Source organism: Schistocerca piceifrons, chromosome 3, assembly GCF_021461385.2.
Source record: "Schistocerca piceifrons isolate TAMUIC-IGC-003096 chromosome 3, iqSchPice1.1, whole genome shotgun sequence".
In the NCBI taxonomy this organism is placed as follows: Eukaryota; Metazoa; Arthropoda; class Insecta; order Orthoptera; family Acrididae; genus Schistocerca; species Schistocerca piceifrons.
Genome location: NC_060140.1, coordinates 878,489,590 through 878,512,985, shown reverse-complemented (window position 1 = coordinate 878,512,985; position 23,396 = coordinate 878,489,590). Strand labels below are relative to the sequence as shown.

Below are 23,396 nucleotides of genomic sequence, written 5' to 3'. Positions count from 1 at the left end.
CTTTTATGACTGCCATCTGGTTTATGTACAAATTGTAAATAGCCTTTCACTCCCTGTATTTTACACCTGCCATCTTCAGAATTTGAAAGATAGCATTCCAGTCAACAATCTCAAAATCTTTTTATAAGTTTACAAATGCCTTTCCTTAACCTATCTTCTAAGATAAGATGTAAGTTCAGTATTGCCTTGCATGTTCCGACATTTCTACGGAATCCACACTGATCTTCCCAGAGTTCAGCTTCTACCAGTTTTTCTACTAATTTGTAAAGAATTCATGTTAGTATTTTGCAGCTGTGACTTATTACACTGATAGTTCGGTAATTTTCACACCTGTCAACACATGATTCCTTTGGGATTGGAATTATTATATTATTCTTGAAGTCTGAAGGTATTTTACCTGTCTCATAGATCTTGCTCACCAGATGGAAGTGTTTTGTCTTAGCTAGTTCTCCCAAGGCTATCAGTAGTTATAACGGAATGTTGTCTATTCCTGGGGCATTGTTTCGACTTTCAGTGCTCTGTCAAACTCTTCAGGCAGTATCGTATCTCCCATTTCATCTTCATCTATGTCCTCTTCCATTTCCATAATATTGCCCTCAAATACATCGCCCTTATACAGACCCTCCATGTACTCCTTCCAACTTTAGGTAGTATCTATCTTACCCCTAATGATAAACTGTCGATCTCATTTTTGAGACGTTTGTATACCTTTTCGCCTGCTTCATTTACTGCATTTTTATATTTTATTCTTTCATAAATTAAATTCAATATTTCTTCTGTTACCGAAGGATTTCTACTAGCCCTCTTCTTTTTTCCTACTTGATCCTCTGCTGCCTCCACTATTTCATCTCTCAAAACTACTCATTCTTCTTCTGCTGTATTTCTTTCCTTGGTTCTTGTCAACCATTCCCTAATGCTCTCTCTGAAACTCTCTACAATCTCTGGTTCTTTCAGTTTAACCTGGTCCCATTTCCATAAATTTCTACCTTTTTGCAGTTTCTACCAATATAAGGTACACATCAGAGAGAGTGAAAGTAATCAGTTTGGTCTCTTTCTGCATTTGAAAAATCAAAACCACACGGCTCGTTTGAACAAGAATATACTCTAGATTCTGCACAGAATACGGAAGATTTTGCATTGAAAATTCTTGAAGAACTTGAAATGTACAGACACATGAGAAAATACCCACAAGAAATATTAAATGAGCATACAGAATTTAGACGCAAGTACCACCTCAAAAGCTTTATCAAACTTTTAAGAACTTGAAAATGGATAAATCTGAAGTAACACCATCAACAACCAAAGACAATCTTAACAAATTTTAGTTAATAAAATCATATCACTGTTCATTTGCATATCTTTGTAAACATATAGCATGATAAGAGTGGAACTGTCAAATTACTGTCACACCATAATTAATGTTTTATTTTCAATATATTACATCATTTACCACCTTACCAAAACAATGACAGCTTTTGTAGAAAATCTCCTTTTTTTGTTTGTAAATGATTAGATACACAAATTTGAACGGTTGTCACACTACATGAGTGAAGACACAAATTATCAATTCTTTGATTTTAGAAAAAGTGCTGTCTAGGAACTTTTTGACTCTGATGTTTGCTTTTGCAAAAAACTTCAACACCTCTTTCTTCTGAAATCACTCACTCACTCACTGGTCATACCAGAATCTAAGAGTCCATTACCGCAGCAATGTATTTTCGTCATCTGTCCCTGTCTTGGGCTATTTCCTTCCATTCACCTTCAATACATAGGCTCCTCAAATCAGCCTTCACATTGTCCTCCCATCTATGCCTCGGTCTCCCCACAAGACGTTTTCCCTCTAAGTGCACTACCAGTACTCTGCGCACTGCCCTGCCCTCATCCATTCGAGCTACGTGACCCGCCCATCGCAGCCTACGTGATTCAATAATTCTTTTTAATAATTTCTTCTGAAATAGCCTTTGTTTTCTTCATTTGTTTGTATTTAAGCTTTCAAAAATGATTGTTCTGTTGAAAAGTACCAGCATTTGCCTGCCAATTAAGTAAATGTGTCTCCTATATATGGTATTTCTGGGTACTATTTGTCTTTCCGCCTAATATGAAGATTAAAAAGTCTGCAGACTATCAATTTCAACCTTTTGCGGGCATTCACAGCCCTGCGGCCCATGATTAACAATGCTACACATAGAACTGACAAGGCACTTAGCGTAGAAGCAGAACCGAACTTACAGCAACTCGATTTTAATGTTAGGGGAACAATTTACGTGCCATCGAAAAACTTTATAGATTTTGTTTTCCAATTGCTACAGGCTACAGTTGCAGATGGCCGCGAGTGTGAACTGACTAGAATTTTGACCACCACAGGGGATGGAACTGTGCGGGGAAAAAAAAAAACCCACCTCCACTTTGCTGAGCGGCACCCTACAGCAGAACTGACACATTGTCACAGGGATTGCCAATCTCTTCTGGTGCTGCAAGCATTGTAATCAAAATTGCGATGGACCTGGATTAGTCGCTTCACTTATTTCAAAAGGAGAAAAGCAAACAACGATCAATGCACGACATAGAGCATTTATAGATTGGTACCGCACAGTAGCTTGTTGACAACATATTTCAGGCTTGACTTGTAGTGGTAATTGATGCAATTGCCGTTTGAAACATCTGCCACCTAATATGCCACATTAAAACTGTCTGTACTGTATTATTTTTTGAGCTTTAGCTAACAAACAAACATATGTGTTTCTCACAAAATGCGTCCAATGGCTGAGTAATGCATTGCATTATGCGAATTGCATCTTAAACAGACCATTCAACCGTCCACAATTGGCATGGCGCACTGATACATCATTGGGTTCATATCCCCTCTCCCCCCCCCCCCTTTTTTTACGTAGGTTTTTGTACATATTATTTTTCCAAATTGGGCTTTGCCAGTAACTGTAGATATTGTATGCAGAAAATAAAGCTATTTCAAACTATCTCTGATAAACAGCCCATCTGGATCCAATTTGCTATGTAATAGCATATATTAAGTAAGTTTGGGTTTTCATATCTATTTCGCATTTACCATAAAATGCTAATTTTTCCAGTTCTTATTTATAGGACACTTCACTATCACTGTAATAAGGATGTCACATTAGTCTAGACGTGAGCGCAATATAGTCACATTTATATAAGTGACATTCATATTTTTACACATTCTCACCTAAATCTTATTCACAGGTACTTGAAAATAGCAACAAATAGCGAAACAGTTTGTCGTAAATAAAGATCGGTTGTTATAAGCAGCTATTTTTGTGCTTCTTTCTAATAATCATGTCATTATCAAACATATATTATGCTGCTTGCTCCAAAAGAAGAAAAATTAAACTGCTTTATTATCTTTATTATGTGAGGGGATACGTGTCATCCAACACTAAGACCACTGACCACTGAGTAACAAGAGTGGCACACTATCAGAAGAGAGTACTTGTTCTAGGTTTCTTGCAGGACACAATTCTGCTGTAGTTGAGTAAGCACTGTATCACTGTTTGGTACTGCAACTGTAAATGTACTCTAAAAGTTAAATTGTGTGGAGCAGCACAACTCTTGAGGGCAAATCATCTAAACTGCACACATATTCACTGTAAAATTCCAGTGGTATATAGAATGAATGCAATGTTGCATGAAATGGTGTCAACAATTTGACCAAGGCCGCACAGACATGGGTGATGCTGACTGGGAAGGAACTATCGACATCAACTACAGATGACAATGTCCCGGCAATCTCTGACCCGATTCACAGCAATCTTAGATTTTCCCCGATGTTCAGGACTTACACAAAGCAATTCTGGGATAGCTCTTTGTCAAAGAAGTGAATTTCTATCGTCAACGAAATGAACGATTGGTAGACTATAGAGACCATTGTTTACAGAGAGTTTGAGACTATGCTGAAATACAGCATCATTCCTCTGCGTCACTTAGAAATGCAGAGCAATATTAAAGTTACATAGCCTGCCACAATAATGTGCAAGTTACTTTTTGAAGGCCCCTCATATCAAAATTGTCCCATCCCAAAGGAGTGAAATATAAGTTATTTGATGTTAAATTTCATCTTGATGTGTTAGTTCCTGATGCTGGATTTCCACATTAGTTCATTACATTATCTTCTGCACAAATCTAGAGTATGTTTCACTACAACTACATAAATGAACTATTGCCAATCCAAGGTAAAATTTGACAACTTGCAAAAACTGACCTGTAAGCTTGTATATAAAATATTGTGGTTTTCCTATGTAAGGTGATGTGTGTGGGTCCTCTTACAGTTAAATAATGAATTGACTGACAGATGTGCAAGATTACTGGAAGCATGGCACCACAACAAACCCTGCTTTATTACTTTCCTGACTCGTCAGTTTCTTAGGATATAGAAAGCAGTATGTGGTAAACACAATAGACTTTGATTGTAGCAGCTTTGCTTCCCCCCCTCATGTTGCTTCCTTTCTGAGAAACAAGCCATGAGGCTTCAAGAACTCAGGTTCATACTACATTCCAAACACTTGTATAAATTCAGATGTTGACTCTTATTTCATATGCACAGAAATGCACTATGTTAAATAATTCACCGCACTATTTATCCTCTTGTACTAATACCATGGCTATTATGAAAATTTAGTGAGAGCATTTGTAATGAACACTTACCACTTTTTTCCCTATGTCATCTTTGGCATATGTAATACTGCCTGTCAAAAACTGTCCAGGTGGAATTCCTTTTGTTGCTCTATTGGGAAAAATATGTACATAATTAATATCATGATTAGCATAATTATAATAAAGAAATTTTAGATTAACAAATGGGTAAAAATGAAAGTAAAAAATATTTCAACCTACACTATACTACTTCTATTTGTCACAAAAATGCATAACGTGAAAATTCATTTTCTAACTTTCAGTGACAAAATGTCAAGGAAATTAAATTGAAGAAGATAAGAAGCAAAAATAGTGATATTTTCAAGTAACTTTAACTTACGAAGATAGGGAATGAGAGTCTACAGATATCTTAATTTGAATTAAATTCACCCTCTCAGTCTGCTTACCTTACCCTGTTTTATCAACACATCAATTAATCACAGTGCACAATGTAGCACAAGGTGATTTGTCATAACAGGTAGCTATTACTGAGCTCAACGGGATAGCGAATGTGTGTGTGTGTGTGTGTGTGTGTGTGTGTGTGTGTGTGTGTGTGTGTGTTTTCCTGTGCATTTTAAATGCTCATGCACTTCGTATGGCACAAAATGTCATTAGAAGTCTTCTATCTGACTCTGGTAAGATGATGTGTAGAAAAGTTGATGGATTCTCCCTTTGCTGCTTGGTAGAACAATTTCAATTTCATATTTAACAATGAAAACGCATAGTGTGCGTTTTCTACAATATTTATCTATCTTGCTAACTGATTTTCAGCTTAAAAGGCCAGTTTTGGGTGTCGATAAAAAATGATACAAAATACATTCAGTGGTTGTAGAGGTTTTCGGACCCGACTTTGAAGTTTCTCTCAAGATGAATTAATACACTGACAACACACATGCTGGGCTTTCTAAGTGACGTAGTATACGTTTTCATGTTAAGTATAAAAAGTCACCCAACACACACACACACACACACACACACACACACACACACACACACACACACACACAACTGTATCAAATCAACAAAAATTATAAATCACCTTCTATACCTGACACAAAAATTATTTGGAGATTCACAAATATTCCTTAGGTTCCTCAGTTGTCTATAAGATCCCATTTCTCTATTTTTTAGAATTATATTCCTGCATAACAACAAGTGCCGGCACAAAGATCAAGAACGATGCAGCACAGAAGGCTGTGAGACGACATCAGCCAATAGCACGCTGATTAGGACCATGACAGAAGCGGCATCTACATGAAGAAAATAAAACCAATGCACTGCCTAGCCTCGGCCATACTAGACGAGAGGACTAGAAGAGTCGCACTAGAAGAGCCGCAGTGATATTAGTGATAGCTGTGACTTACTTGCATGGCAATTTTATCTATCAAAGGACATTTATTATTTGCATGTCGCCAATTGCTTGCGACCCATCATGTAGAAATGAAAATTAAGTATTGTCAATTAAATTATTGTAATAAACTCCAATAATATGATTTGCTTGTATATTGTCTAGTTATCTGAGAAAGCAGTTTCTTAGGCACCCTATTCTAATGCTTTGGACAACAATTTAAGTGTGAAATAAATATACTAACTTCCACTTCTTTTACGAGATGACATGCTCGGCCAACTTTCCTTGCTAGTTAGCCTGCTACTGCAAACTTTCTTTCACTTTCTTCTCCTAAGTATGCTGCTAAGTACAGCAATTTCTTAAGACTCTCTCTACTTATAAAAATAAGTAGACGTACAAAGTTTCATTTGTGTTAACTAATGACATGTGTTTAAACTTCAGACATATTACAAAACCCACTCTTCACATAATTATATTCTGTTTATTAAGTCTCTTGTGTCTCCAAATGTCAGAAACAAACTAATTTACATATAAGAGAAAGGTGGTTTAAACACCATGTCCATTCTCGAAATTAATCAGGATACATGTCTTCCCTTCAACAAGGCTATGACAAAAGTTCTTTTCAAGAGTACCTTCTCAACCGTTCTCGTTATTATAACAATGGTCACTGACACAATTAGCACAGAATAGCATAGAATCTCCATGGTTCGTCAGTACACTTTGACTAAAACTTCCTTGGATCACCCGACAAGTACTTGTCATTGCCATTCAACCGCTGCGTCGACATTCTTCTGGCGTCTGAATTTCAAACCTGCACACACAAACATGTGACACACAGTAGGTAGGATTCTATCATCCCACACTCACATCTAAAATATCATCAGTTCGAGATGGTAGAAGGCTGAGTTGTTCTAGAATTTATGCAGAAATTCTCGAAACACTACACTATAAGAGACAAGTGGGCAGGATCCCACACTGGCGACAAGTTATACAATGAACCCAGAGCCTCGCGGCTACAGAATTTGTTTGTTTTGCTTGTGCCTTAATTCTCTCTTGTCTTTACTTTGCAGCAATGTTTACTTGCTTTAACAGTCTTTTGCTAATAAGAGTTTTCAGGTGGGCATTGCAGAATTTTTTTTTGCTTTTGTACTTATTTTTCTCGCTTGCCTTGTCTGCTTTTGCATTTGTCTCTTCCAACACGTCCACCCCAGCTATCCCACCCCTTGCTCAGGCGCTGCAGCTGCCAGTATTAGATGTAACACAGCTAATATAGATGTTTTAGTTCCAGACGCAGCAAATTTCAACCCTGCTCAACACAGTGCAGCAACTACTGGCCAACACTGTGCATCCGACGGAACAAACATCATCCACTACAGCTGCTATATCGCCTTTTTGCCAGTTTTGTGAACGAGAGGAGGAATGGCTGAGTGGTTGCAACAATTGGAAGCTCACTTACTTGCTCACAACGTACCAGGTACTGTGAAACTCCCCTATCTATTATCCACAGTAGAAAATGCAGTGTTCCGATAAACTCAGAAGTGGTTTCCTAACACCATTCCGAGTGAACTTTCTTAGGAACAGGCGGTAGATTCACTAACAAACTATTAGGGGCAACAAGTGAATGTGGTAGCAGCTAGTTATCAATTACTTAATTGCAAAAAATGGTCAGAACAAACTTATTGCAAGTCAGTAACAGTTTTGCAGGGTACAACAAGGAATGCAAATTCGAATGTGCTTATGGTGCTTTATATTCAGTTGTTATGTTGCGTGATGCGATCGCATACAATGTACCCGATGTCAAACTCTGAGAACAGATTTTGAAACAGTCCGATCCATTATTTCAGCAGGTCATGCAAATACTAGATCAGTACGATTCAAGTGCCCTGTTGGCTGATAAATTTGAGCAGCCAGCTATCTATTGGGTTGAGTCACTTGCATGCGATAGGCCCATTTGGTGGTGGCAACAATTTGCACTCGTCACGCTGAGTAAACACCACCTCTCCACGCTGCGTAAGCACTTCCCTAAACAGGCAGCTACACAGGCAAATAGAATTAATTCTTACCCTCAGTGTTATTCACTGCACATACGCTAAGACTGCCCCTCCAGCCAAGCTCAGTGTTACACTTGTGGTAGGAAAGGACATATACAATCTGTATGTTTGCACTGGAACAAACATAAGAATACAGCCCACTCACAAAAGTCTAGTCACAAGGCCCATGTCATTAATGCGGTATATTCAAAGTCTGCAACAGGCGTTCTCAAAACTGGCATGCAAGCACTTTTTTCAGTAACACGCCAGTCAAACCAATTTTTTGTTCATTTACTTCTTTGTGGGAAATTTCAGTTGGACCAGGTGCCTCTGTCACATTGCTACATCATCACACATATGAACTGCTGGCTCCCTGTGCTGGTCTAAAACTAGCACACGACTGATGGCTTATAATGGAAAAGACATTCCCAGTCTTGGAAAATGTACATTGCCTGCCATGTATCACTCACGTATGCGAACAGTGACTTTTACGGTGCTTCAATCATGCGAGTGTGAGAACATATTTAGTCTAGATTCATTTGATTTGTTTGGCTTTAAACATTCCGGATAATGTGTTGTCAGTGTCTGCATTCCAAGCACGAGACAGTGTACCTAGCTTACTAAAAGGATTCCCAGAACTCTCTTCTGGATGTTTATGCAACGCTAACAATTTTGTTTCACATATTGTTCTGAAAGACAATGCTCAGACAAAATTTTGCCGGACCAGAACTGTTCCCATTGCATTAAAGGACAAAGTTGCTGCTAAACTTCAAGAACTGCAAGATAGCGGAGTTATTGTGCCCATATCAGCTTGTCACTGGACACGTCAACCTTCAGGTCGCATTCGCCTCTGTGAAGTCTACAGTCAACCCACAAACTGTGACTGATACTTACCCACTGGCACGCCCACAGGATCTCATGGACAAATTAAGTGCTGGATGCATTGTTTCAAAAATTAAGATGCGAAATGCGTATCTTCAAACACTGCTCAATGAAGAACCTCAAAAAGTGTGTGTAGTTAAAACTCATTTGGGCTTCTTTAAATATTTGTATTTGCCTTTTGACAGTGGTTCCACACCCAGCATTTTCCAATGGTGTTTGGAACAGCTGACTGCACAAGTACCAGAGTGTTCGAACTATTTGGATGATATTGTCGTATCATGCCACACACCTGAAGAACATATTGCAAATTTATGTGCTTTGTTTTGTGTGTTATCTGATGCAGGACTAAAGGTTATAGTGGGCAAGTGTGATTTTTTTAAACCTCCCGAGTTGCAGTATCTTGGTCATGTCATAAACAGTCAAGATGTACATCCTCTTTAGTCACATTTGTTAGCCATACGAGATTTGCCAGTTCCTCGCAACATTACAGAACTGCAGTCAATTTTAGGGAAAATGAACTATCATATTCGGTTCATACCAAATGCTGAACAAATAGCGGCTGCATTGCATCGCAAGCGCACAGGCCCGTGAGACGATGTCAGCCAATAGCACACTGGTTAGGACGTCACCATGACAAGAGCAGTATCTACACAAAGAGAATAAAGGGACATGCCGCCTAGCCTCAGCCACAGTGATATTAACAATAGCAGTGACTTATGAACTTGTGTGATTAGCTTGCATGGAAATTTTATCTATCGAAGGACATTGATTATTTGCATGCCGCAATTGCTTGTGACCTGTCATGTAGAAAAAAAAGTTAAGTATTGTCAATTCATTTACTGTAATAAACTCCATTAATACGATTTTCTTATATGTTGTCTAGTTAACGGAGAAAACAGCTTCCTAGGCACCCTACAAGAGACGAATGGGTAGGATACCACAAATTGTGTGTTCCAAATGTGTATTAAACCAGGTATATTATGGTACACAGTCATTCTGATGCAGCTCACTGACATTCCAGATTCTACACTTTTTATTTCATAAGTTAAATACACAAAATATACAATTAAACACAATTGCATCAAAGACAAATCAGTTGCAGTTTTGGTTTATTTCCAAAACCCAAGAAGATAAAACTGGACAACTGCCACAAGTTGCAAGTAATTTTTTCTTTATTTTACTTGCTTCAGTCAACTAATGCGAGCACCTTCAGAAATGGGGGAATACAAAGTGTTATACAACCATATAATGAGATAAGTTAACAAATTTAACTTACAATACGATATGATATGTGGCTGAGGGGCACTTGTTAAAAATATTGAGCTGTGTATAGTGACAACATCATACATAAAATAGAGTAAGTTGGTTGTTTACAGTTAATGGCAGTGCAATACACAGTCCAATATGTTTAATGAGTGACCCTCAGCGAAGTAATGTAAGTTATCATGTTGTAAGTTTAACCTGTTAATTTATCTTACTGGTGTAATACATATTTCCACAGTTCTGAAGATGCTTGTGTTGGTCTAGTGAAATGTAAAACAAAAAAGTTACATGCGACTTGTGATGGATCTACAGTTTCAATTTCTAATGGTTGCTGTACCCCTGCAGGCAAATAACAGCACTTGCTACACAAGACATTATTCAAAATTCAATGATGAGCTGGTAAATGAGTTGTAGAGGTGTGCCATCACACCACACCATTTGCATGGTGTACATAAGAGCTGGCCATGCGTGCAGCATGTGTATGCCAATGCCCAGCTTGTCACTCATCTTTGTTCAGTCCTTTTCTGAAGTACCCGGAACAGCGCGACATTTCATTTTGCATTGCGGTGCAGCATTTTTTGATTGGGACAACTCTTTGGGATCAGCAAAATCATACTGTCAGTTTCATAAAACCTTCGCTATTTGTTCGTGGTATGAAGGAAATTCACAGTCACAATCCTTTAAAATTAATGGGAATGACAGAAGAGAGAGATGAGAATTCTCAATTTGCATAACAACAGGTACTACTTATTTGCTATGAAAGGACATTACAATACTTTGCAGAAAGTATATGGAAAATCCAGGATGAAATGTAACAATATTATGAAAAGGAAAAGTGCCACTCACCATATAGTGGAGATGCCGAGTTACAGATAGCCAGAACAAAAAGACCGTCGGGTGGCGTGACAGTGCAACGCTGCTGCGGAACATGCAGGGATGAGGTGGAGAGAGGGTAGGTTAACTATGTGCTGTGGGATGTTGGATAAAGGGCAGCGAGGGTGTGGGGGGTGGGGGGAGGGGGTAGTGGAAAAGGAGAGAAGTAAAAAGGCTGGGTGCGATGGCGGAATGAGGGCTATGTAGTGCTGGAATGGGAACAGGGAAGGGGCCGGATCAGTGAAGACAATGACTACAATGACTAACTAAGGTTGAGGGTAGGAGGGTTACGGGAACATACAGTATATTGCAGGGAAAGTTCCCCCCTGCACAATTCAGAAAAGATGGTGGTGGTGGTGGTAGGAAGGATGTATATGCAACAGGCTGTGAAGTAGTCATTGAAATTAAGGATGTCATGTTGGGTAGCGTGCTCAGCAACTTACAATAACAGACACCACCATTTCCTCCACTGACTCTCCAACTTCCTGTCCCTTTACCACACGGTGCCATGATCATCACTACTGAAGCCACCTCCCTTTACACTAAAAACACTAATGCCCATGACCTTACCGCTAATGAACACTATCTTCCCCATTGCCCGATGGATTCCAAACCGACAAACTTCCTTCCTAGTCACTGTGACGAACTATATTGTCACCCAAATTTACTTCTCCTTTGAAGGCATTACCTACAAACATATCTGGGGTACAGCTATGAGCACCTACATGGCACCATCCTATGCGAACTTATTCATGGGCCATCTGAGTGTATACATGGACAAGGAAAAAATTTCCAGATTTTTACCAGTTAAAAATACACTTTCTCCCAGGTGAAAATACACTTTTTCCCTGTTAAGTGACACGTTGAAGAAGGTGTAATTAGATGAATGATGTACACTAACTTCACTTCACGAAGGTATATTCAGCACTTATACACACAAGAGTGCGGAGCGAACTGCCTCCAGCCAGAACACACACAGTATATATACAGCTACAGAACATTCCAGTAAAATGATTCTTGACATTTGTGGATACTTCTAGAATGTACTCAAACCGAATATAGAAATTAAAATTGTACAGTCCAGGTGAGTTTTGAACTCATGACCCCCCCCCCCCCCCCCCCACACACAACAGTTTATCATCATAACCACTACAACCCCTTAAGGGAGCAGCGTCTCTGTGTTACGTCCTCCTAGTCTGGGAACGAGTCATCGGTCCTGCATACTCAGACTCCCTATGACTGATTCTCACCCTGGCGTTGATTTTCTTAGAACTTCTTTTGCCGCTACACTCTTCGTCACCTTTCCGCTTGTTGCCTGTTGCTGGAGCTTCGAATTTACCCTGGGTTGCAGGATCATTATAGGGCTTCATTCAAAAGACTTGGACCGTATCTCTGATCTTTCGTCGTCTTGTGTCGGGGTCGAAATCTTCAACTTTCATAAGTAACATCAGATAACTCTTACAACCTTATAAGGTCCAACATAGCGCATGAGGGGCTTCTCAGAGAGACCAACCTTCCGAACAGGAGTGAAGATCCATACGAGGTCACCAGGCTGGTAGACAACATGGCGGTGGCTCGTGTCATACCTTCGGTGATTGTTTTCTTGAGCCAGTAGCATGTGGAGTCGAGCTAGCTGCATCATGTCACATGATCTCGCTAGCAAATGGGGGATATTCAGAGCATAGGACACGAGATGTAGTCAGCCAATAGCAACATCACTGTTAAGTAGTGCAAACACACAAATACAAAAAGTTAATGGTTTAAAATAATACACAGTGTTGCTACAAGAACAGTAAAGCTTTCACATACAACATTGGTCTTGCAAATTAAAAAGCTGCAAGAGAAGCTAAGCTTTCACATATGTTAATCTTTTTTGCGTGTGTTACACTTCAAGACACATCACACAAATGTGTCAGTAAAATCTTCTGGGCTCGAAATTCTTCTAAATGGTCATCCTCAAAGAGTTGATATTTAAATGAGAATCAAATGCTCTGTGATTTGAGAAATTTATCGTACATTCTTGCAGTACATCTTATGTGAAAGGAAATTTACTTTGAAAGTAATGATTTTCTCAAACAACCATTCACAATATTTTCCTGCGACCTGTTAGAAATACGCCTGTTTCAGCAGTTGCCAGAAACCGCCAGACAACAGGCGTCACCGCACTTGCGCAGCTACGATGACGCACGAAGCCCATAGCCTATATTTGTACGTGTAAAACATTAAAAGATACAACATTATGTCATAAAAGAAAACACCAGAGAATACTAAAAGAGCATCGGAATTTTGTGAACCATACTAAAATGCATAATTTGGCTTAAAGTGCACATTTGTGTGTCCAGATTAGAATGTAAATTTTCTTCAGAGTACCAGTACTGTATTATCTCGTATTTGGTTCCTTATTATAGCATAATGCCATATATGGTGGAAGACGAAACCATACAGCGAACAGTTGAAACACACCAATAGTGTGGAATTAAATACTTTGTTTCAAATAAATTGACTGCCTCAGCAGAAAAGATTAATAAAAGCAAAATTTCTTTAGCAAACCAACCAAAAATAACTTCATTGTTATGCAAGGTGATTAATGCTCGACTGTCAGAAAGGTGGAAATAAAAAATCTCAAACTAACAACATATTTGAGCCTTCTGTAATTATGTGAATGTATTTTAATTCACTCGATAGCTCCCAGCCACAGAAATCCGTTATGTTTTCATTTGACGTGAGATCATAAAACATTTGTGTTTGAGGAAATGTAAGACATGTTATTTGGTCGTAAGTGTACCAAAGTGCAGTGCTACGCTTCTTCACACAGCATTCTTCTATCTTACGCCACTGTATTTTGCTCTGTGGAATTTAAACGTGTAATATTTTGTAATGGATGCCATCAAACTATATTCAGGACAGTGGAAGTTGTAATGTCCTGTGGTGCCTCTCATGCTCCCAGTCTGCTGGTTTGACTCTTGCCGCCACGCCGCCTTTTTATAAAGTGGCTCCACTACCGAGTACTTTATTCGGTCAGGAAACCAACCCCTCCTAAAGGAAAAGTTACAGATATGGGCTAACATACATAGAACAATACTTCAGTATTCTGCTAGATACCCCGTCATAGCCATGAGAGTTCTTGGTCTTTAGTGATTTAATTATTAACTCAATCTCCCTCTAGTGAGCATCATGGAGGAGCATTTCAGGTAACAGTCTCCGAACACTTTTTTCTAAGAGCGCTATATGATTCCCTGTTGGGACTAGGTTTCTATTTAGTAAACCTGCTATAATCAGATAGTGATTATTAAATACTGTACATATGTGCGACTTATCAGTAACACGGACATTCCCACTACACACTGATTCTATATCTTCGACCTGTCTCTGCAGACCAGCCACGTCCTTTATGACTGACCATATAATTTTACTTTTATCCTGAGACTTAGCTATTCTATCTGCATACCACATACTTTTTGCCTTCCTAATAACATTTTTAAGCACCTTACAATACTGTTTGTAATGAGCTGCTGCATTTAGTTTTTGACTGTTTCTAACGTTTTGATATAATTACCACCTTGTTCTACAAGATATTCTTACCTGTTACTCTTGTTAGTCGTTTTATTTCCACTCTGGTAGACTGAATCTACGGATTTTGTTAGTAACTATAACAAGGCTGATCATTCACAAACCCAGTGAACCACATAAACAGGGATTGGCATTCACTCGTTCGGCTTTATTCAGCTTAGCTCGTATAGCCCCGTCCCTTTTTGTCTGCAGGAAAGTTTATTTCTGGATGCGACGCATTCAACAATCAACTTATGATTCATTGAGAAATCAACTTAGAATGTGTTTGAAAAACAACAGGGATGCATTTCAAAATCATATGAATAATCGATAGACCAAAGTGCGCTAGATGCTAGGCGCTTTGTGAAACAACAATTTTTTTTTTTTTTCCTTCAAGAATACGAATTTGCCCCCGATACTGAAATTGTCACCCAGGACAGATAACCCAGTTTGACAAAGCTTATTTGTGACAGTCTCCTTGTTTTGCCTATCCACAACTTAGCATCGCCAGTATATGGTTAATTTAATGATTTTGTTGAAATTAAACAGCAAAAAATTACAACTATCAATGGATGGATTCATTGTTCTGTACATAAAGTCCTTTGTGCTAAATTTGCAGGCTTGGAGCACATGAAGAAATTGGTTGTACAAATAGTCACGCGCATTATTCCATTGTTAGTTGCAACTGTTTTCGGTGGAACTGAACAAAGAGTGTCGAGACTTCATATTTTACTGCAAAGTATGTTGGTTAAGTGAAGGGACATGCCTGGAACAATTTTCTGTTTTAAAACTTGCTATTGTTGAATTAGGAAGGAGAAAAGGAGTGCAAGAATGAAAATTAGAACATCTGGAATGGATTGGAGACTTCGCATCTTAAGTGGCCTTGACTTCACACTGCTAACAGTAAGACATTACAAGGTAACTTCTTCCCGATTTGATGGGGATGCATTTAAGGTGAGCACACCCTGCCTATCTAACCCCTGTTAATTTAGGCACGTATTCGACCCATTTCTGAAAAAAAACTATTTGATGCACGACCTTAACATTTTTAATGTATGTTAAATGATGCTAACAGAGTCAACCGTACTAAAATCTACTTTATCCATTTTATAGTTTTTAAGAAATACTTTTTTAAATTTATTAACAAAAAATATTAAGTTTTTTCTGTTGAAAATATTTTTTGTGGAGTTCCTAATGGGAGAATATTAATTAATGTAATACCAGAGGTGGCTTTTTATGTTATGCAGAGTCTCTGAAAATTTCATTAGTTTATCTGTAATAGTTTCTGATATAATGGGGCATATGTACTGAAAATTTTAGTTTGCGGGAAATTGACTTTACCGAAAAAACTTTTGAAATTTGTTACTTACAGTTAATTAAAACTGTCCTGCTGCATATGATGGCCTTCTTTGGCCTCTAGCAGGTCTTCCAGCTTCTTTTTCACCTTCCTGGATGTCTGTCTTGCTTTCTTGGCCATATTAGATGCAGACCTGTCTGCATCGGCTATCCTCATAATATTGCAATGTTGCAGCCCGGTGATCATATTTTCACCAGGATTAATTCCCAGCTTTTTCAGTACTCAACACTTTCCAATATTACCACAACTGAATGTTAATAACAGCATCATGAACTCCTAGTTCCATTGTATGCATGCCTACAAATACAGTTTTAGTAACGCAGTTCCAAATTATGCTGTTGAAACATTCATTTGGGTTCTGTGTCTGCCCATGCAGACATTTCCTTAGGTGGTCAGGATGAGCCAAGTCTCTGAAAATAGGTTTAATTTCTGTAATAACAGCAGCAGGAAGAGAATGCTGGTGAGAATAAGATTCTCTAGTTGCTTGAGCCTTATTGTATTTGCACCACGAATTTTCTCCTGATGGTCACGATCCATGACATGGTTTATCGTCAGTAGAGGACCTATGGAAGAATATGGCCCAAACATCTCTCTTCACTGCCTCCAGATTTTCTTTATTTTCTATCTCAGTTTTAGTTAACCGACCCTGTCCGGTCAACAATTTTCCATCTTCTAATTTTTTCCTCTCACATCAACAGTGAGTTTTCTCAGCCTTGTTCCCAAATGTTTTTGAACATGGCCTACACATTCTATTTTGCTAATAATGGCATCTCCATATGGCTTAGAGTTCACCACATTGTTGTATGCCTTACTGTCACCACTGCCAAAATATTTGGTGCACCGTACGCCAATTGTTTCTATGGAGAGATGAAATATTTGTTGTACTCCATGAACTTCCATACCACCACATGCTCCTCTAAAATTAGCTACACAGTTGCGTTCTTTATGTTCATTGACTTTACAACATTTGCAATATTTAGACATTTGCAATATTTAGACATTTGCAATATTTAGACATTTGCAATATTTAGACATTATCTCTACATCTTTAACACTTTACTGGTGTCTACACTCGTGGCAGTCAGTCATTACTCCATCCAGAGAAGTACGTCCTCTTTTCTGCCAACTTCCATCAAGTGCAACTGCAATGTCTGAACATCTATCATTTTCTTCCACTGCTTCCCTACCAGTTTCATGCTTTCCTCATTCACCTCACATACAGATTTCTCTAATATTGCAGTCAGTTTTTCAAATTTATTTGGTGGTTGATGTAAGTTCATCACTGAACAAAATGTTCTCCCTGCAGCCATGCCATTGCCAATGGATTGTAAGGAATAAACTAATCTAGTATTGATTTCATAAGGACCACCTGCATCTGGTTTAGAAGAACTCATAATGAAATCACAGCTGAGCATTTAGTGCAAATTAAATCCAAAGCAATTGCTAGGCCTTTTCTCCCACTGGCACCCTCAGAAATTACATCTGATAATATTCTCACATTTATAATTACATTACTGCACCTCTTGTCACTTACAGTAAATTCGTTGTAACTCTCTTGAAATGGTGAGAGCTTCTTTGATGATGCACTTGTTGAAGGATTACAATCAGAAACATAGTTGCCAGGCAACATAACCTCTCGTACAGAAAGCTTTCTAAACTTGTTTCCTCTATATTGTCTTTTCTTGAAAATGCCTCTACGTTTCATCTTCAATAAACACAACAAAACACACGTAAACAAGCACTGCAAACGTAAGTATAACAACTACTCGCAATCACACTTTAACAATATTAACCATGTGTTTGAAAGGTTGTTTACAAACAGCAGAAACAAAAGAATACTGACCATTACATTCTAAGGATAGCCAACACACTCTGGAGTAAAAAATCCCTAATGTGCAATGCAGGGGATACAAAGACCTAAAATGTATGCAGAAAAGTGGGTGACAGAAAAGTGGGCGTGACACAAACACACGTGGTAGGAAAACGCTCTTTAAAAAAAAAATTCAGCAAAATCCTTTTCATAGTACTTAAATAAAACCTTAATCTATCGAAATATGATGAAAACCGAAAGTCGATATTTTTCAACCTGAACCACAGTGTGGTTCCCTTAAAAAGAAAATCATGTTGTCGAAGGGACAAATTCTGATAAAGACAGTCCAAGTCCCTAAGCTCACTGCCATTAAAGAAAACTGGGGGTTCGAAGAATTAATTTTGACCTGAAAGAATAACTAGGATAGTTTTATAAAGATTTTAAGGACAGTGTCAATTTTACATCTGTTTCTGAGACCATTTGCTGTTTCAGTTGAACATGGCCCTGTGCAAATGCTGATGTTGACTGCCTGACCTTCAAGGTAATTCCCGTTTTAATGACAAATCTTTTTACATTAAACTGTCCGGGACATCTACATTGCTTTCCTCAGGTAGAGCTTGAGTCTCCTTAACGAGGTTACAAAAGTGCTACAATATTTCGATCAACATATTTGTGCAAAAGACTTTTTTCGTTTATGAAACTAAATAAGTCACATTTACGTGGTAACTCGAGATTGAAACTCTCCGAAATTTTTTCTGTGTGTCCATATCGCAGACAGTTTGTACCTCATAAAAATTATGTCTTCAGTAGACCAAAAATAATTTAATGATACTGAAAATTTGTTTTCTTTGTGACTTATGTTATTGAGAAATGTGAAGTATAAAACCAAATAGTATGCAATGCAACTGCAATGCCATTGAAATACAGTGCATTCATAGTTTTACTGTCTTCCCCCTCCTTGCACTCAGCCAGTGTCAGGTGGCGGTGGGGGAAATGTGAAGTGGCACTGAGCGTTTTGGCACTCGTGGCGTGGCAAGTGCCGAGAACTGAAATTTTGGCCGCCTCTGGTGTACAAAATGACAAACAGTCAATCTGTATTCCTGTGGTCAACGACTTAATTTTATATAGCGTATATAAAACTACACAAGCCACCCTTTGTGTTCTCAGTGTAGTATTGCTGCCTCGAAGCATGCAGTGAGTCTTAAGAGGTATAATAACAGCAAAGAAAGAGACAATAGTTTACAATGGGCAACGATGGCTTGATGATCACAATAAAAGATTAGAAATCTGTGTGGATTGGTGTTTGCAGATTTGATGCTTGAAAGATAATGCAAGTTCAAAGGCCTTAGCAAGGAGTAATCTCAACTTTCTATGTATATGTACCCACCAGAATTGTTGTTGTTGTTGTTGTTGTTGTTGTCTTCAGTCCTGAGACTGGTTTGATGCAGCTCTCCATGCTACTCTATCCTGTGCAAGCTTCTTCAACTCACAGTACCTACTGCAACCTACATACTTCTGAATCTGTTTAGTGTATTCTTCTCTTGGTCTCCCTCTACGATTTTTACCCTCCACGCCGCCCTCAAATACTAAATTGGTGATCCCTTGATGCCTTAGAACATGTCCTATTAATCGATCCCTTCTTCTAGTCAAGTTGTGCCACAAACTTCTCTTCTCCCCAATCCTATTCAATACCTCGTCATTAGTTATATGATCTACCCATCTAATCTTCAGCATTCTTCTGTAGCACCACATTTCGAAAGCTTCTATCCTCTTCTTGTCCAAACTAGTTATCGTCCATGTTTCACTTCCATACATGGCTACGCTCCATACAAATACTTTCAGAAACTCCTTCCTGACACTTAAATCTATACTCGATGTTAACAAATTTCTCTTCTTCAGAAACGCTTTCCTTGCCATTGCCAGTCGACATTTTATATCCACTCTACTTCGACCATCATCAGTTATTTTGCTCACCAAATACAAAACTCCTTTACTATTTTAAGTGTCTCATTTGCTAATCTAATTCCCTCAGCATCACCCGACTTAATTAGACTACATTCCATTATCCTTGTTTTGCTTTTGTTGATGTTCATCTTATACCCTCCTTTCAAGACACTGTCCATTCCGTTCAACTGCTCTTCTAGGTCCTTTGCTGTCTCTGACAGAATTACAATGTCATCGGCAAACCTCAAAGTTTTTATTTCTTCTCCATGGATTTTAATACCTACTCCGAATTTTTCTTTCGTTTCCTTCACTGCTTGCTCAATATACAGATTGAATAACATCGGGGATAGGCTACAACCCTGTCTCACTCCCTTCCCAACCACTGCTTCCCTTTCATGCCCGTCGACTCATATAACTGCCATCTGGTTTCTGTACAAATTGTAAATAGCCTTTCGCTCCCTGTACTTTGCCCCTGCCACCTTCAGAATGTTTGACTTAAAAGATGATTTGGTGGCATAGAGTAACTTATACTGAACACAGTAGGATATGTAGACACTTCACATCCATGATTCCTACTTCAAAAGTGGTTTATATGTTGAAAGATTTATATGGAAAAAGAAAGTGATATGCAAGAATCAAGGTGACATATTAATACCTTCTACCTTTGATGTGATTAGATTTTTTTACCACTGCATTGCAGCATTAAACTAAGAGAAAAAACTTGCAAATTTACACAAATAGATAGTCATACTGACTTCTCTGCAGGCAGTGGAGCTATGTAGAACGGCAGCACATGGTTAGGGGGTAGACTGGCACACAGCATCTTCTTCCCACAAGTTGTAGCTTGTGTCTGACTAGCATAGACGTCTAAGCTGATGGGTGTGGAGAGCTTTTGGACGAGCAACAGAGGCAGCTCTGTAATTTTATCCAGTAAGTCTTTGCGTTCGTGGCGTACATGCATCCGTATCACATAATCCCCTTTTTCCAATTTCACAATATACTGTAATAAAAAGGTAACACAATGAAGAATATTACATCATTAAAATAACATAATGTTACATCATTAATTACAATTTTTGGTTAACCACTTTATATTTTCCAAACAGCTGGAAAATTTTTTATACAGGGTAATTCATACGTACCTCCGGTTTTACAAAAAACAATTGCTTGAAATTACAAGAAATACAGACAATAGACAAGTAACAGTGGATAAAGCATCTCTCCAAGTTTTTAACACGAATTACAGGTGTTCACTACTGCCACTTTTTGTGAAGCAGCAAGTGTCAGAATAGGCAGAATCGTTGAGTTCACTGTAGCTGCGGCTGCCTGGGAAGGTTCAATGACATCAGCCTACCTTGGAAATCAGTTCGTTGGGGTTGGGTTGTTTGGGGCAAGAGACCAAACTGCAAGGTCATCAGTCTCATCGGATTAGGGAATGACGGGGACGGAAGTCGGCTGTGCCCTTTCAAAGGAACTATCCCGGCATTAATCCAGAGCGATTTAGGCTAACCACTGCGCCACCTCGCTCAGTCTCTGTTCATTGGGTTGTTTGCCTGTAGATACAAACCAATTCGATGCTACAATACGGGGTAGATGATTTGTTTGCATGTTCTGACATGCCTGTCCCCTAATGGCATACTCATACTCATACTCAGGAACTGCACCATTGTGCATATTGGGAATCTAAACTTGGAGGGATGATCTGTCAACTGATATGTGTAATTTTACTGTATCTCTTGTAGTTTTTGTGTACTTATCTTCTGAGGCCCTGAAGGTACTCACGAATAACAGTGTATTTATACAAATGATACTCAAAATCCACAAAAACTAGTCCTGTTGAAGATCATAAACACATCACCACTAATACATACTTTTTCAATTCAGAGCTGAAGCCAGGTTCGAATTTTGTAGACTACGTTCATTTTAATTATAATTTTGGCCTGTTTTGTTATGTTTCTTATTGTATCAAAACAGTTACATTCCAACTGGTTTACAAAATATATCTTTTTACTACAGTCTCACATTAAGTACAAAAATCTGGTGAAAATGTGAAGTTCTCGGATCAACTTACACTTAAGTTGCGGGGGGCAGGTGGACCGAGAGGGGATGTGTGGGGGCGGGGGGCAGGGGGACAGAGGGTGGGGGGGCAGGGGAGAGAGAGGTTGGGGGGGGCAGGGGAGAGAGAGGGTGGGGGGCAGGGGAGAGAGAGGGTGGGGGGCAGGGGAGAGAGAGGGTGGGGGGCAGGGGAGAGAGAGGGTGGGGGGCAGGGGAGAGAGAGGGTGGGGGGCAGGGGAGAGAGAGGGTGGGGGGGGGGGGCAGGGGAGAGAGAGTGTAACCAATGTGGAAATGAGAACACATGGATTTAGTGAGTGTGAGGAAGTGTATATAGTTGTTAGTTACAGCAGACAAATGATGCACCATATGATAGTGTGAGTGGAGAAGCAAACACAGAATTTATAAGTGTAAATTATCCAGTGCTTTCATTTCAGTAAAATTCGAGGGTGAATTTTCTTTGCAGAGAGGTGGAGATTGTAACGGGACAAAGCTATAGGAGAATTTGGAGCAGAACTGCAACGAGGCCACAGCCAGACAGCAGATGCTGGACTGTGTGATTGGCTCCCATGTCATTCGACTATGAGTGCCAAATAAGGTAGCAAGCCACAGACATTGGCCACAGCAGGCCGTCATTCCTGCTTGATCAACAACCCTCAGCAGCAGCAAGACTTCCGTGACACCAACCTGGGTGTCAATGCCATGGGTCCAGCCTTCAAGGACCTTGAAGGAGCCACTCTGGCTTGTTTGACTTCCACATCGTTGACGATTATGCCAGACCCTGGATACTGCCCTGTTCCAGATAGTTCGCAGTGGCCCACAAACGCAACCCTACCATGAATTCAGTGCTGGGAACCAGCAGTTAAATGCTGGTCCACACCCTAGAACGTCACGTTTCGGCATGGCAGTGCCACACCTGGCACTTGCTGTGTGTCAGCCGGGAATCCTCACTGTGGACTCTGCCACCACCAGACCATGAGGTGGGACATCTGCCTATCTGCCCAGCCCAGGCAGGCAACACTGTGCCATCCCCCTTCCCATGCTCCTGACCGTCAGTCCAGATTTCGACTCCACGCAATATTGTCATTGTGCCACTGGAACGATGCGACCTTCTGCAACAGATAAGACCTGGTGGCCGCCCGTGACTGCAGCGCAGTCTCATTCCACTGTCTTGGCTTGCCTCGATTACCAGAGATGCCAGCACAGCGCTCTATTTTCAGAGCAGCGCACACAAGTCACCTGCTGTATGTCAATGTATGCAGCTACAAAAGCAGAGTATTACAAGGGAACTCCGGACCGAGCTAGTGAATGGAGCACTATCAGAAGAATATCTGAACAGTATGAATAAGTAAAGAACTAATAAAGAGTTGCATCTTCACCTGGACCAGCTTCTGCTGCTGTCCACATTCCCATCTTAGACAGCCCACACCCAAACAGCTTACCTCAATCACCTTTATAATATTACGTAGTAATGTCAACAACACTACAAGCTCTACAAATGTAAGATCTGCTCTTGAAACAGATAACTGCAATGTTAATACGGCATGGGTAATATGGGTGAACTGAACTGAAAGTGAAATTAAAGATAGAAGCGCCTATTTTATTTCACAAATTACTGTGTCT

The 23,396-nt window shown here is 39.4% G+C and overlaps 1 protein-coding gene across 1 annotated transcript in view; it reads right to left on the bottom strand.

The window, feature by feature from the left end:
• LOC124787906 (tripeptidyl-peptidase 2) overlaps window positions 1-23,396 on the bottom strand; it is a 281,148-nt gene that overhangs the window by 35,048 nt on the left and 222,704 nt on the right. The window contains exons 18-19 of the mRNA XM_047254886.1: window positions 20,477-20,721; window positions 4,678-4,756 (exon numbers count right to left, since the gene is read on the bottom strand). Coding sequence (XP_047110842.1) covers window positions 4,678-4,756; window positions 20,477-20,721 — 324 coding nt within the window. The remainder of the gene's footprint in view (window positions 1-4,677; window positions 4,757-20,476; window positions 20,722-23,396) is intronic.